The sequence below is a fragment of the Microcebus murinus genome, chromosome 13 (genome assembly GCF_040939455.1).
Source record: "Microcebus murinus isolate Inina chromosome 13, M.murinus_Inina_mat1.0, whole genome shotgun sequence".
Taxonomy (NCBI): domain Eukaryota; kingdom Metazoa; phylum Chordata; class Mammalia; order Primates; family Cheirogaleidae; genus Microcebus; species Microcebus murinus.
Genome location: NC_134116.1, coordinates 80,209,926 through 80,226,304, shown reverse-complemented (window position 1 = coordinate 80,226,304; position 16,379 = coordinate 80,209,926). Strand labels below are relative to the sequence as shown.

Here is a 16,379-nt window from a genome sequence, read left to right as displayed (position 1 = left end):
GGAGGAGAGGAGAGAGGAGAGAGGAGAGAGGAGAGAGGAGAGAGGAGAGAGGAGAGAGGAGAGAGGAGAGAGGAGAGAGGAGAGAGGAGAGAGGAGAGAGGAGAGAGGAGGAAGGGAGGAAGGGAGGAAGGGAGGAAGGGAGGAAGGGAGGAAGGGAGGAAGGGAGGAAGGGAGGAAGGGAGGAAGGGAGGAAGGGAGGAAGGGAGGAAGGGAGGAAGGGAGGAAGGGAGGAAGGGAGGAAGGGAGGAAGGGAGGAAGGGAGGAAGGGAGGAAGGGAGGAAGGGAGGAAGGGAGGAAGGGAGGAAGGGAGGAAGGAAGGAAGGAAGGAAGGAAGGAAGGAAGGAAGGAAGGAAGGAAGGAAGGAACTAGAGCCGACAGCTCTATCCAGATAAGCAAACTTGTATTGGTTAATATTTATCCACTCTAATTGTTAAAATATGTTAATTGCATATCAGTTTTGCAATAGTCAGGTATAAAACATTTCTGCTAGGATACACAAGAAAAGGTGGTAGCTTCTGGGGAATGGTGCCACAGATGATGGGTAGATTCAATCTTTACTTGGTGCTCCTAAAAAATTTTTTTAAATCATGAGGATGTAATACTTTTTAATTTAAATGAAAATTTTAGGACAAAGGGAATTTAAATAAATGTCTACTTATTAAATAAATAAGTTATATTTTATTGAAGGCCTTCTTATAATACCTTGCCTGGAGACCTCAAATGTGTGGTCTCAAGCAATCTTCCCACCTTGGATTCCCAAGTGCTAGAATCTAGGTTTGAGCCAATACACCCAGCTAGGAAGTGATTTTTAAAGTCTACTCTGAACTTGATTCTTACCTTGTAGATCACAAATCACTACCTTATAATTATTTGTGCTCCTCTGAACTTCTTAACTTTAGTCTTAAGTCCCTGGCAGTTGGGAATTTCTCACATTGTCCCTACACAGTGTCTCACAAATTAGGCACTCAGAAAGTCTTGCTGAATCAGTCTATTCGTGGGTGTTCTGTGTTGGCTATTTATCCATTTTCTGATCTCCTTAATCTTGTCTCTTTCATTGATTTTCCTCATAATGGAGTCTGACTTTATTTTTTGTCATAAATAATATTTATCACTGATAGTAGTAGTATCATAATGATAATAACCGATTTGAGAATCTGATATGTTCTAGAAGATTTAGTTTTAATACAGTAATCCTTGTACTTGGTATTATTTGCATTTACAGATGAGGAAATTGATGATCTTGGAAAGTAAGGTAGTGACCTTACCTAGTGACCCCACTAGGCACTACAGAGGTAAAACCATACAATGTAGAAAAAGTAGAGCTATAAAGGACTTTAGAGATTTCCTAGTTAAATCTCTCCACTTTACAGATTAAAAACACTAAAACTTAGAGAGAGAAAGAACTTTGTCCAAGGTTATATGGCTACATGAGTGGTAAGGCCAAGAGTCTTATTTTCCCTTTCCTCTACATCTCTTCTCAACATTCTGACACTACAGAATCTGAAATTATTAAACAACTAGGCCCTGAGATGAAATTAAACCAAACATGCCATGTATGAAGATGAGGCTCAATGACTGAATAGACTGAACTGAAGTAAAAGCAGGAATCAAAGGAAACTTGTTTCTAGTCTAGGGCAGTGAGAGGAATGATGACGCCAAGGACAGAGAGCTGGATTTGGGTAGGGGTATGGTGTTTTTCATTCATTCATTTGAGAAATATATTTTTTTTCTTTACAAGGTAGTCAAATAAATAACACATCTGACAAATATTTACAGTTTCTATTATGTGACAAATGCAGCTAGATCACAGGCCACTCTGTAGGCATGCAATCCTTGTATGCAGCTGCAACACTAGCCCTCTGCCTGACACACAAGAAAGGGTTTGGAATGTGAGTACTAGTATAATATCCTTGAATCTGTTCTAATCCTATTAAGAAGGTAACTCTTTTCTGATAACTATTAAAGAAAATCAAATTATGAGACTCAATAAACTAAAGCTCACAAGAGTGCGGTGTTAGAATTCCATGGTTAAAAATAACAGCTGACTCTGGGAGGCTGAGGCGGGAGGATTGCTCGAGGTCAGGAGTTCAAAACCAGCCTGAGCAAGAGCAAGACCCCGTCTCTACTATAAATAGAAAGAAATTAATTGGCCAACTGATATATATATGTAAAAAATTAGCCGGGCATGGTGGCACATGCCTGTAGTCCCAGCTACTCGGGAGGCTGAGGCAGTAGGATCTCTTGAGCCCAGGAGTTTGAGGTTGCTGTGAGCTAGGCTGACGCCACGGCACTCACTCTAGCCTGGTCAACAAAGTGAAACTCTGTCTCAAAAAAAAAAAAAAATAAAATAACAGCTGAAAGGACAGTACAGAAAGAAGAACGGGGCAAGGCACCCTTGTGAAGTTAAGAAATAGGAGAATACAAAAAATGTGGGAGGAAGAAAAAAAATCATTCAAGGACATAAAAACAGAACCAGAGCAGAAAAACACAAAGAGGGAAGCTCTTCAAGAAGTCAGAATGACAAAAAGCCACTGAACATAGTTAGGGAGAATGAAAACCTGATAGCTGGAATTTGCTAGAAGGAAGTGAAGCCCTGGGTATATATAGAACACTTAAAAAATAATCTATAACCAAAGAGAAAAGAAAATAGAATGATAGTTAAACCAGCATCAGAACCAAATTTTTGTTGTTCTTTTTAAAAGGAGACATACTTTGAAATACACCTGAAAGCAGAGGGAAGAAACTGGTCGGAATTATTAAGTGAAGAGCAAGATTTTTAGGAGCAAACTGGGAAAGAAAAGAAGAAAAAGGTCATGAATCTCTGTAAATATAAGAAAAGACGAGAATGAAGATATCAAGAGGTAAGAGACAGACTGAGAAAAGTCAGGGTCTGCAAAGGCCACACATTTGAGACTAGGCTGAACAACACAGAGACACCCCATCTCTACAAAAAATACAAAAATAAGTAAGGTGTGTGGTGCACGCTTGTAGTCCCAGCTACTTAGGAGGCTGTGGCAGGAGGATCACTTGAGCCCAGAAGTATGAGGTTACAGTGAGCTATGACAATGCAACTGCACTCTAGCAAATAAGTGACAAAGCAAGACCCTGTCTCCAAATAAATAAAATTACTTCTTGGTAAAATAAATAGAAATATAGAAATGAGTTGAAAAGAGATGGACACTGAATTAAAACTCTAAACTGGATTTAGGGAGGAGAAAATAATCATTCCAGGCAGAGAAAAAGATAAAATAAACAATCAAAAAATGGTAGAAAAGGACTGGGTGATTTAGCACAATTTAAAACACAGGATGCCCAGGGAAACAGGGTAAGATAAAGCTTGAAGACAGAGGTTGGTGAGATCCAGATTATGGAGGGGAGAAGGTATAGAAGGACTCATTTTTGTTTTCTGAATATGTCCACAAGGTTCAAAAAAGCACAAAAGAAATTCAGTGTAAAGTTCCTCCCATCTCTGTACTCTAGCCCCAATTCCCTCTGTGAAGGCAGCTCTATTACTCTTAGAAAGAAGATACTAACCACTGATATCTGAAAGGCTTGCTTTCTTCAATATGCATTTCTGTAATTTTGTTTTTGAAAGAATATATAGGTATTACTCCTATGATAAGAAAAAGGAAGAAAACCCACAAGGGTTGGAATTCTAAGCAGTAGAAATGCAGTATAAAATGGTGCAAGAGTGCAAACTCCGCCTGGAGTCAGAAGACAAGACATGCGTAAACCTGAGACCTGGCCACTAAGAGACTTGGGCCACCTCATTTCTTTAAAATGGGCACAAGTGCAGCACCTCTCTCAGAGTTGTGATGAGGACTGAATAATCACAAGTAAAATGCTTAGCATAATTTTCAATAGATGATGATTATTATTCAGATTAGAGGAAACCCATTATAATTAATGAAAACTAGTAAAGCTTTACAGGTAAAGTTTTCACATCATTGGCTCTTTACTTTTTGGGGCGGAAAAAATCGGAAGATCTTGCTATGAATGGCCTACTTTTAAAACTACATGTACCCAAAACTCTGCATATGATCTTAGGGGTTCATCTCTGAAATCTTAGACTTTGGGTTAAAAAGACCTAATTCACGCCAGGCGTGGTGGCTCACGCCTGTAATCCTAGCACTCTGGGAGGCTGAGGTGGGTGGACTGCTCGAGGCCAGGAGTTCGAAACCAGCCTGAGCAAGAGAAACCCCTTTCTATAAATAGAAAGAAATTAATTGGCCAACTAATATATATAGAAAAAATGGCACATGCCTGTAGTCCCAGCTACTCAGCAAGCTGAGGCAGCAGGATTGCTAGGCTGACGCCATGGCACTCGCTCTAGCCTGGGCAACAAAGCGAGACTCTGTCTCAAAAAAAAAAAAAAAGACCTAATCCACAGAACTATAATTGCTAACAATTATTATAAACCAGATCTTTCAGAATTCAATATAAAAAAGGATTATTTTAAATTGGCTATCATTTACTGAAAATGAAATTTATGAAAAATGTATTATTACATGCCAATATCTATACTAAGTACTTTAAGTTATAATCTCATTTAATACTTCCACTAACTCTATGATGTAAATATTATTATCCTTATTTTAAAATGAGGAAACTAGGGCTTAGAAAGCTTAAGTGACTTGCACTGCACACAAGTAATGGAAGAGTTGGAGTTTAATCTGTAATCTATATTTTCATTATACATCAAAATATATTTAGTTATGCAAAAAGGACAGTATTAAGTGCATCAAAAATTAAAAAGTTGGTCAAATATCTCCCCTAACGTCTTACAGACACTTTAAATTTTCATGAGTTACACCTTGTACCTAGCTACACAAAGGTAAAACTCCTATTTTCCCCTTGGAGGAGGCTAGTAGGTTCTAGAGTCAACACCTGGATATAAATCCTAGTTTTGTTCACATACTACCTGCATGACCTTGAACAGATTACTTAACCTCACTGTGTCTCAGTTTCCTCATCTATAAAATGAGACTGTAGTCTACACCTCACAGGGTTAAGTTTAAATAAGTTCATATATGTAAAGCACTTAGAACAGAGTAACTGTTAAACAGCTGTTATCTAGCATTTGAACCAATTAATATGGTATATAATACATAATTTAAAACAATTTCCTATATTTAAATGACCAGCTTGGCCACTCATAGACCCTTTCCTGTCATAAGGCTCAAAGCTAAGAAAAGGAAACTGCTGTTGTGCATTTCACTGGAGGCAGTGGCAACGAGGAAGCACCACGAGCTCTGGAGCCAGGCAAACCTCAGCTCACAGCCTGACTCGTGGAATACTAGCCTTAGAAACTTAAACGAGTTTCTTACCCTTTGTGTCTTTTACTTCTCCCCATTCTGAGTGTATTCTTGGATTTTTTTTTTAATTACTCAGAGATGAAACACACTACTCAAACTCAAACTAGAATTTCTAAATGATGGATTGCTAAGAATAATATTTGAAATTTTTAGCCATGAAGGTTGAGCTGGTGGGTGGGGACAGGCACAGAAAAGAGATTCATATTATAGTGAGCCCCTTAAGAATCTATGTTGACATATATGTGTATCTATGTATCTGAAATACCACAGAAAAAACAGAAAATAGGAAAATCTTCTTCCTACAGATGTTATCTGTGGCATTTATAGTATCCATTTAATATACCCTGGTAGAAATAAACATATTTTAAAACTCCTTTGGGCAGGAAAGCTTCAGATTTGTTTTTCTTACTTCTTGAAGCTGATGTGGTATGGATAGGTAAGGCTCTTGCTGCTCTTCTCAAAATGTCTTGTTGTCTTTCCTGGCTGAATTCCTTTTCATAACGTTCCTTTTCAGAATTGGACAAGTGGAACTACAAAAAAAGAAAAAAACTATTAAATTAAAAAATTTTCAATCCCATGATATTAATTATCATGCGCAGGAAAACAGATTTATTTAGAACAGGATATCCCAAAAAAAAAAAAATCCCAAAATATTTTCCTTTTCTGAAGGCAAAACTTGTCTTCAAATTTAAGTAGATAAATCAAGTAAATTTTAACAAAAACTACATACTTTTGGCAGATTAAAAACATCTGCCCTCTAAATTAATGCTGACAAAGAATATAAACTAAATATTTTTGCATCTTTATTTTTAAAGATAAAATTAAATTCCTCTGGCCGGGCGCGGTGGCTCACGCCTGTAATCCTAGCTCTTGGGAGGCCGAGGCGGGCGGATTGCTCAAGGTCAGGAGTTCAAAACCAGCCTGAGCAAGAGCGAGACCCCGTCTCTACTATAAAAAATAGAAAGAAATTAATTGGCCAACTGATATATATACATAAAAAAAATTAGCCGGGCATGGTGGCGCATGCCTGTAGTCCCAGCTACTCGGGAGGCTGAGGCAGAAGGATCGCTCGAGCCCAGGAGTTTGAGGTTGCTGTGAGCTAGGCTGACGCCACGGCACTCACTCTAGCCTGGACAACAAAGCGAGACTCTGTCTCAAAAAAAAAAAAAAAAAAAAAAAAATTAAATTCCTCCACAAAAAAGGCAAAATATATATTTTTCATTAGTAAAAATTTTGTTGTTTAAAAGTTACTGTTGGTCAGGTGCGCTGGCTCATGCCTGTAATCCTAGCACTTTGGGAGGCTGAGGCAGGAGGATCACTTGAGCCTAGGCGTGAGACCAGTCTGAGCAAGAGCAAGACCCTGTCTCTACTAAAAACAGAAAAACTAGCTGGGCATCATGACAAGTGCCTGTAGTACCAGCTACTCCTGAGGCTGAGGTAGAAGGATCACCTGAGCCCTGGGAGTTTAAGGCTGCAGTGAGCTATGATGACATCACTGCACTCTACCCAGGGCAATGGAGTAAGAATTTGTCTCAAAAAAAAGAAAAAAAGGAAATTAAACCCACTCTCACTTTTCCTCCCCTTAAAAAACAGTTACTGTCAAGAGATGTTTAATTTTTAATTTTTTTTTGAGACAGAGTCTCACTTGTTGCCAGGCTAGAGTGAGTGCTGTGGCATCAGCCTAGCTCACAGCAACCTCAATCTCCTGGGCTCAAGCAATCCTACTGCCTCAGCCTCCAGAGTAGCTGGGACTACAGGCATGCACCTCCATGCCCGGCTAATTTTTTTTTCTATATATATTAGTTGGCCAATTAATTTCCTTTTTTTTTTGAGACAGAGTCTCGCTTTGTGGCCCAGGCTAGAGTGAGTGCTGTGGCGTCAGCCTAGCTCACAGCAACCTCAATCTCCTGGGCTTAAGCAATCCTACTACCTCAGCCTCCTGAGTAGCTGGGACTACAGGCATGCACCACCATGCCCGGCTAATTTTTTCTATATATATTAGTTGGCCAATTAATTTATTTTTTTATTTATAGTACAGACAGGGTCTTGCTCTTGCTCAGGCTGTTTCGAACTCCTGACCTGGAGCAATCCACCTGCCTCAGCCTCCCAGAGTGCTAGGATTACAGGCGTGAGCCACCACGCCAGCCTAATTTTGAATTTTTAGAAGGATATCTAAAGACTTGCTTTAGGTAACAGGGTAAAATCACATGCACGAGATCCCACTGTTTTCTGGCCACATCTCAATGAGGTCAACAAGTCATTCTTTGACCATCTTTAGCTTTTAAAAGCTAACCAATTGCTCCAGAATTGTCAAAGATTGTCAAGACAAGCATAGTTGCCCTTTCTCAAGGAGAGATTTCTTGGCCGGTACAGTGGCTCACGCCTGTAATCCTAGCTCTCTGGGAGGCTGAGGCGGGCGGATTGCTCAAGGTCAGGAGTTCAAAACCAGCCTGAGCAAGAGCGAGACCCCGTCTCTACTATAAATAGAAAGAAATTAATTGGCCAACTAATATATATACAAAAAATTAGCTGGGCATGGTGGCGCATGCCTGTAGTCCCAGCTACTTGGGAGGCTGAGGCAGGAGGATCCCTTGAGCCCAGGAGTTTGAGGTTGCTGTGAGCTAGGCTGACGCCACGGCACTCACTCTAGCCTGGGCAACAAAGCGGACTCTGTCTCAAAAAAAAAAAAAAAAAAGGGAGAGATTTCTTAATAGAGCTGTTTATTTTCATTGCTTAGTGTTTATTTCCATGGTGTGGCCAGCCTCTGGTTCATTTCTTTTTTTTTTTTTTTTTTTTTTGAGACAGAGTCTCGCTTTGTTGCCCAGGCTAGAGTGAGTGCCGTGGCGTCAGCCTAGCTCACAGCAACCTCAAACTAACTCCTGGGCTCAAGGAATCCTGCTGCCTCAGCCTCCTGAGTAGCTGGGACTACAGGCATGCGCCACCATGCCCGGCTAATTTTTTCTATATATATTAGTTGGCCAATTAATTTCTTTCTATTTATAGTAGAGATGGGGTCTCGCTCTTGCTCAGGCTGGTTTCAAACTCCTGACCTTGAGCAATCCGCCCGCCTCGGCCTCCCAGAGTGCTAGGATTACAGGCGTGAGCCACCGCACCCGGCCTGGTTCATTTCTTTAATAGTATTTTCCTTACAAAGTACTTGTTCAGTTTCTCTTCTTTTCATATGCCATCCAAACATTTCGAGGACCCTCATTTTATGTAACCAGGAACTCTAAGCTTCTATCAGTCTTTATTTGGTTTATTTATTTATTTAGAGACAGGGTCTCAACTCTGTCACCCTGGCTGGAGTGCAGTGGTGTGATCACAGCTCACTATACCTTCAAACTTCTGGGCTCAGAAGTTCTAGCTATTCTACTGTCTCAGCCTCCCAAGTAGCTGGAAATATAGGTGCATGTCACCCTGCACAGCTAATTTTTAAATTTTTATAGAGACAGGGTCTCACTATATTGCCTAGGCTGGTCTTGAACTCCTGGCCTCAAGTAACGCCCCTGCCTTGGCCTCTCAAAGTGCTGAGATTACAGGGGTAAACCATGTGCCTGGCCAAGATCATTCATATTCTCTCTCTCTCTCTTTTTTTGTTTTTGGAGACAGGATCTCGTTCTGTTGCCTGGGCTAGAGTGTAGTGGTGTCATCATAGCTCACTTTTGCCTCAGTCTTCTGAGTAGCTGGGACTACAGGAGCCATTATGCCCAACTAATTTTTCTGTTTTTTGTAGAGATGTGGTCTCATTATTGCCTAGGCTGGTCTCAAACTCCTGGGCTCCACCCATATTCCTGCCTCTGACTCCCAAAATGCTAGGATTCCACAGCACCTGGCCTCATTCTCTATTAAGAGAATTTTAACTTGTTAGAAAATCCTTCCCTGACATGATACGTCTCTTACAGATTCATAGTAGAGTATAAGAAGCACATTGTATGATGTTAAATATATATATGTGGATGGGAGATATTCTGATCAAATTTTATAATATCCTTGTAAAACCTCAACAAATTTCCCTGGGCTCTCTATTCGGGGCCTGTGGCAGTATTCCAGACTTCAGCCTGGTCTCTCTTCTATTACTCAACATCGTTACTTTTCCTTATAAAATTATGAAAAGCTGGCCAGGTGCGGTGGCTCACGTCTGCAATTCCTAGCACTCTGGGAGTTCGAGGCGGGCGGATTGCTTGAGGTCAGAAGTTCGAGACCAGCCTGAGCAAGAGTGAGACCCCGTCACTACTATAAATAGAAAGAAATTAATTTACCAACTAAAAATATATAGAAAAAAATTAGCCAGGCATAGTAGGGCATGCCTGTAGTCCCAGCTACGTGGGAGGCTAAGGCAGAAGGATTGATTGAGCCCAGGAGTTTGAGGTTACTGTGAGCTAGGCTGATGCCATAGCACTCTAGCCTGGGCAACAGAGTAAGACTCTGTCCAAAAAAAAAAAAATTATGAAAAGCTTATACAAAATAAAAATTTCAAGAGACACCAGAATTTTAAGACGAGGAATGCAATAAAATCAAAATTAAAATAGGTTTGAATTTGAATTAGTACTAAAAGTCTAATTTTCATTCAAAAATACTGAACAGAATTCAAACTACGAAATGCATTACCTTAAATTCATAGTTCTATTTAAATATATAGTAAATACCAATTAAGAGCTAGGCACTGTCCCAGATATTAGGGATCCAAAGATGAATAAAAGCAATCTTTGCCTTCAAAAAGTACATTCCTACAATCTAGTAGGGAAGATAGCCATGTAAACAAAGAATTACAAAATACAAATCAGCATATTAAGTACAACATTAATAACATATTATAAGATATGATAAAACCTCCCTTAGCAGGCAGTGGGAGCTATCAGTAAAAGTTTCTTGAAGGCAATGATACCTAAGTTTTGAAAGATAAATAGGAATCTTCCGGGAAGGCAGACAAGGAAAGAAAACAGCCATGAGCATGAGCTTTATCTTGCAGCTGACTGGCAACTTCTGTAGAATTATAGCCAGAGATGTGACAGGACCACATTTTCTTTTCAAGAAAGATGATATTTGGTGGTGTGAGATGCCAGCCAGCTACTCCCAGGCTGCCTGCGCCTCATCATTCCTTCATATCCATATCAACATGCCTGTTACACACTAGGTCTCAATCAAAGCAATGGGGATAGAGGAGTAAACAACAAAGATTTTCTTCCAAAAAGCCTGGTGGAAGAGATACCTAAGAGACATCTTAAATGCCACTTCCTCAGAGAACATTTCTTTGACCACACTATCCAGGTTTTTTCCTCCCACCAAAGTAGCTTTTTCCTCTGTTATGCTCTATCACATTACTAAGCTCTTCTTCTACATTTATCTAAATTTTCTAAATTAATGTTATTTGTTAGTTTACAGTTTATCATCTGTTTCTCCCTTTAAAATATAAAGACAATGTCTGTCTTGTTCTTTTTATTCTCTGAGCCTAGCAAAGTCTGACATTCAACGGGTGCTTAATCAGTACTTAATGACTGAAAAAACTCTTTATTCATAACTTGCCTTCCTTAAAATATTATAGATTTTGTTTTTTAGACCCAAACAATTTCCCTAGACCTGATTCCCAAGTGTTGCTCTAACCTCTGGGCTAACAGAGGTCCTTCTAAGACAATTATATTAGCATCGATCTCACAGCTTTGTTACTGCTTATATGGGGCTATCTCGCTCAGCACATTGTGTGCCTAGTGAGAAAGAATCTTAAATTCTTGTTCTTGGTTGTTACTAGAGTTTAGCTTAGCTAGCCCTTGAAGATTTAATAATTCATTTGGTAGTTCTTGAACACCCACTATGTTACAGATAGTGGGGGGAGGGATATAGTGGAGAACACAATGGAAATATTTCTGTCCTCACAAAATTCACAATTTTATAAGGTGATGCATATCAGTAAACAGGCAATTACAGCACCAGATGGTAAGTTCTATGACAGGGTAAATGGAGTGTGGCATAGCAGCCATTAGATACAGGCTTGGGCAGTCAGATGAACTTAGGGGAGAATGAAGGGTGAAGTGGATATATACATAGGCTTAACTCTGGATGCTAAATGGATGCAATATGTCAAAACAACAACCAAAAAAGAAAAAAAATAACAATTAGATGGTACTTATTATGTGCTAGGCATTTTTTCTACACAGTTCACACACACTACTAAATATATATATTATTAATTGGTCCAATCCTTATAGCAATCCCATTGGATGCATACTAATATCCCCCTCACCTTACAGAGGAGGGATCAGCTAAGGAAAGTCTTCAAAGTCACACAGTCAGTAAGATACAGAGGTAAGAGTTGAACCTGGGCAGTTTGGGTCCAGAATCTGTGTTCTTAACCTCTACACTACACTGTTTTCTCAAAAGTACTACCACTTGTTTTTCTTATTCTATTTCTTATTTCCTGTAATAAGAACTATTTATTTTTTACATGTTAATGTTTTCAATAGCCATCACTACTAATAATTGATTAAATAAAATTAGGTCCTTTTTTTTTTTTTTGAGACAGAGTCTCGCTTTGTTGCCCAGGCAGAGTGAGTGCCATGGCGTCAGCCTAGCTCACAGCAACCTCAAACTCCTGGCTCAAGCAATCCTCCTGCCTCAGCCTCCCAAGTAGCTGGGACTACAGGCATTTGCCACCATGCCCGGCTAATTTTTTGTATATATATTAGTTGGCCAATTAATTTCTTTCTATTTATAGTAGAGCCGGGGTCTCGCTCTTGCTCAGGCTGGTTTCGAACTCCTGACCTCGAGCAATCCGCCCGCCTCGGCCTCCCAGAGAGCTAGGATTACAGGCGTGAACCACCTCACCCGGCCTAAAATTAGGTCCTTTTCAAATTAGAGATTAAGAAATGAATAATAGTTTGTAGCATTAAAGGTTAAATAATTATTATCAAATGCCTGAAGGAGATATTTAAGAAACACTAAGTTTGACTTATGGTTTAGTTTACCTCTTAAAACAAAAGCTTCAAATAGCAAAAGTGAGCCAAAGATTGTGTGGCATTATTTACTAATGTTGAATGTACACACAATGCAGTACATGATATAGCAGTTCTATTCCTAGACATCAACTCCAGAAGAAATACACATATATTCCCCCAAGAGACATGCACTAGAATGTTTACAGCAGCCTTGTTTGTAAGAGCCCTAAACTGGAAGCTACCCAAATGTTCATCAATAGCAGACCCAGTAAATAAATTGTATTACATACCACAGTTGAATATTAAACAATAAAGAGAATGAATGATCTACAATCATAGTAATAACATGGATGAATCCCACAAATAGAATGTGAATGAAAGAAGCCAAACACACAAGCATATATAACTATGACAACTACCTGACTGACTATACTAGTATATGACTCCATTTATATAAAATACAAAAACAAGCAAAACTAATCTGTGCTGTCAGAAGGCAGAAGAGTGGTTTTCCATGAAGTGGGTGGATGGAAGAAAGCATGAGGGTGCTTATGAGGAGATGGTGATGCTGTTTTATGAACCAGGTGGTGGTTACACAGTTGTGTTCAGATTGTGCAACTTCGTTAGGTGTACACTGATGACATACATACTTTTTTGCAAATATGTTCTCCATTAAAAAGAAGTTATTATTTTTAAACATATGGACTACAATTTTTAATGAATTTTGATGAATTTTAACACAAAGGGGAATAACTATATCATCATCATCATCTAATATTAATGTGGCAGGTACAATAACATGTTCAGTTTTACCTGGACAAACTCCCTTAATCCTCATAAACATCCTACAGACACAGGTACAATTGTTAACTCCATTTTTTGATGAGAAAACTGAAGCTTGGAGAAATTAAGTAATGTTTTAGAGCAGAAAATCAAACTCAGACAATCCTAAACCTGGAGAATACATTCTTAGCCAACTTGCTATACTAAATTTTCAGTGAAGAAGGAATTCAGCTGGCTACTGGAAGGCAAGAGACACACTGGTAGTAAAACTTATTTCACACAAATATTAACCTGTATTATTTTCCAAATAGAACCTCCAATTAGAAGAAACACTAGTCATATTAAAGTACAGAAAGCAATAGCCTAGACAGTGGGTTTTGCATAATCAAAACACTTTCATTACTTGCAGCATATTTGTTCATGCCTCAGAAAATATAAATGTTAAGAGGGTGCCTAAAAATAAACTCTACTTCTCTAAGTCAATTCTGTCCCTTAAGACTTTTCACTCCAGTAATATAAATATATGTTTAATTTAAGAAAACACAGCATGGCAGAAAAGTAGTAAACTCTTCTGTACAGTTAAACGTTTACTATTCTATGTCAGTGGACCCTATCTGAGAATAGGCTGATGATTCACGTTCACAGTACAGAGTTACCAGGCAATTTTATGAATGGAAACAGAACAAATGCATTATGTAAAGTTGTAACAAAGGTAACACAAGGGAAAATAATTCCATAATCAGTTAAAGCATTTGGTAATTTACCAACATTAAATTTACCTCTTTGGAAGGGGAAGCGGGAGATGTGAAAATTGTCATCCAATAGGACCATACAAACATAACAAAGAACAGATGGAAAGCCACAAGGTAAACAACGGTCTTTCCTGGTAAATAAAAACAAATAACATTTCATTGAATCCAGGTGAAAACAGGAAAAAGCATTACATTAAAACACAATATATGGGTCAAGAAGCCTAATCCAATAAAAAATTTAATTAAAACCTATTGAAACATCAAGTATATAAATTTTATCTACACAATGTAACATTACTAGATATGAAGAAATATTCTGTTCCTACATTTAAGGATTATCAGCCTGGTTTATAAGTAAAAATGAAATTTGAAATGAATTTTCATTTTATTAAGTTGGTGAAGATTTAAGCTAAAACACTTTCTTTATTTACTATATTTCAAGTTTTCCCTAAAAGTTAATTTTAAATGACCTAAAAATTATTTAAAACAGAATCCATCACTAAGAACATTAAATCGAAGGAACTGTAAACTGAAAGTAAATAAAAAGTTATCATCACCATGAATAATGAATAAATCTGAATAACTCAATCCATGTGTTGTTCAAAAAAGTACCTAAATTTCATTCCCCTGTTCAACACAGGCTAAAAAAGAAAAAATTTCTAGGTATTCTGAATTTCTACCATAACTGTTTCACAAGTGTAACATTCCAACATCTTTATCTCCAAACTTAATTCACTTTAACCTTTTTGTTCTGTTCTGTAGTTTTTCTATTTGAAAGAAGTAGGAGTGGTTTCCACAAGAAGCAAGAATTATCTACCAGGTGCTTAAACTCTTTTAGTTTGGAATGCAGAACCACAAACCCAGTGAGGATACTAAAATTCAGATAAGCATCAAAGTCTGAAATTCTACTCATTTTTAAAGTTCAGATCAAATGTTACTTCTTCCACTAAAGGTTACTTTTTACTCCTTCAAATTGCACTCTCTAAATAATTTGCTTAGATTTCAATTAAAGCACTTATTTCAGTAAAGTTAGTTGCTTAATACTGACAAGCTAAAACATGCAAAACACAACAGTATCTGGCACACAATAAATCCTCAATAAATACTGGCTATTATTATTTTTCTTATTATTATTATTATTATTACAGTCCTATCCAGGCATCTTAATTCTTCTCAAAATTTGGTTCTTTTTGTGCATTCCCTATTTCAGTGTTTTTCAAGTTTAAGAAGTGATAGTTTTCACCGATCTATAGTGAAGTAAGAAACATTAAGAACAATGTAGTGAAGCTTTTATCAAGTTAATGTGTATTCAATCTGAAGTACTGTCCTTCCTTTGGTTTGAGGTTATGTTTCTGTATATTTTTCGTTAAAATGTTTGTTCTTTTTAAATAAAATAGTATCATAAAAAATTGACAACCCTATTGGAATCCAACATTTTCTTTTGAAACTGCACCGGTCCATTCCTGATCTCGGAGAATGGAAATTGTTACACAGTTGACCAATGCAGAACCTCTAGTGATTTCTCTTATCTCACAGCTAATCAGCAGATACTACTTCTAAATCTAGTTCTTAAAATTTCTTTCAAAATGAACTCATTAATTTCACTGCCAGTGCAGAGTTCAAAAATTGTTGCCTATCTCACTTGGATTGCTGCAAAAGCCAACTGGTCTTCTTGCTTCCAATCCATCTCACTAGCCAGTGTGAAATGTGTTGCTCATAGTTTCTTTTCCCACTTGGTTCTGAAATTCCTGGAAAATAACTCCACCTGCATGACCAATGCATCCTAATAAAACTCTGAGATCTCCCAGTCACCGATTAGACTGGAGCTACTCAAATTACTACTCCCACCTACTGAAAGTCTGCTAGAAGGCATGTAAATGTATGCCTTATTTCTAACCCTCTCAGTAGTCTTGTAAGGTATTCTTCTAGTTTCCACATGTAAACACTGAGGCTCAGAGAATTTAATATCTTGCCCAATGCCACTTAGTTACTAAAGTGAAAAGGCCAGAATTCAAATCCCTATCTGCTTGATAAAAATCCAAGTTCTTTTTCACTGTGCTACCTCAAACTCTGTTTTCCTCCTCTTTTTTAACCATCATCTTAATGGTCATATTCCACTTGTGAACCAACATCTGATGCCAAGATAAAATCCAAACCATAATTTTCTTTTATTTTCAAATGTACTCTTTTCACTTCCACTAATATTGTCATTCATATTGAATATTCTTGGCTTCTTAAAATTTGCATACTCTATCCTGTCAGCTTTCTCCAAGTTGAACCCCATGGTCTACCCAATGGACTCAGTACCATTTCTTCATTTGTTTTTCCTTTGGAAAAGCATGTAGCAGTTTAGTCACCCACTGAAATCATTTATCGACTCTTTGATGTTATCTTCATTTAGTTCACTTCCTTTGTGTATATTTTTGCCTAACCCCCATATTCAATCAAAGCTTGTCATTCCTCATCTATATACTATCGTATAGTGTTGAGATAAATGGTAACCTTGAGGTACTTTAAACTTCTTAATCATTTGTTTATAACTAAGAATAGAATGAATATAAAACAATATATTCTTCAAATACTTTTTAAACACTTAATAT

At 37.9% G+C, this 16,379-nt stretch overlaps 1 protein-coding gene across 5 annotated transcripts in view; it reads right to left on the bottom strand.

The window, feature by feature from the left end:
• The window catches only part of ZDHHC20 (zDHHC palmitoyltransferase 20), a 69,898-nt gene that overhangs the window by 27,719 nt on the left and 25,800 nt on the right, over window positions 1-16,379 (bottom strand). For all 5 annotated transcript variants that reach the window (XM_076009556.1, XM_076009553.1, XM_076009554.1 and 2 more), the window contains exons 3-4: window positions 13,807-13,910; window positions 5,725-5,845 (exon numbers count right to left, since the gene is read on the bottom strand). In XM_076009556.1, coding sequence (XP_075865671.1) covers window positions 5,725-5,845; window positions 13,807-13,910 — 225 coding nt within the window. The remainder of the gene's footprint in view (window positions 1-5,724; window positions 5,846-13,806; window positions 13,911-16,379) is intronic.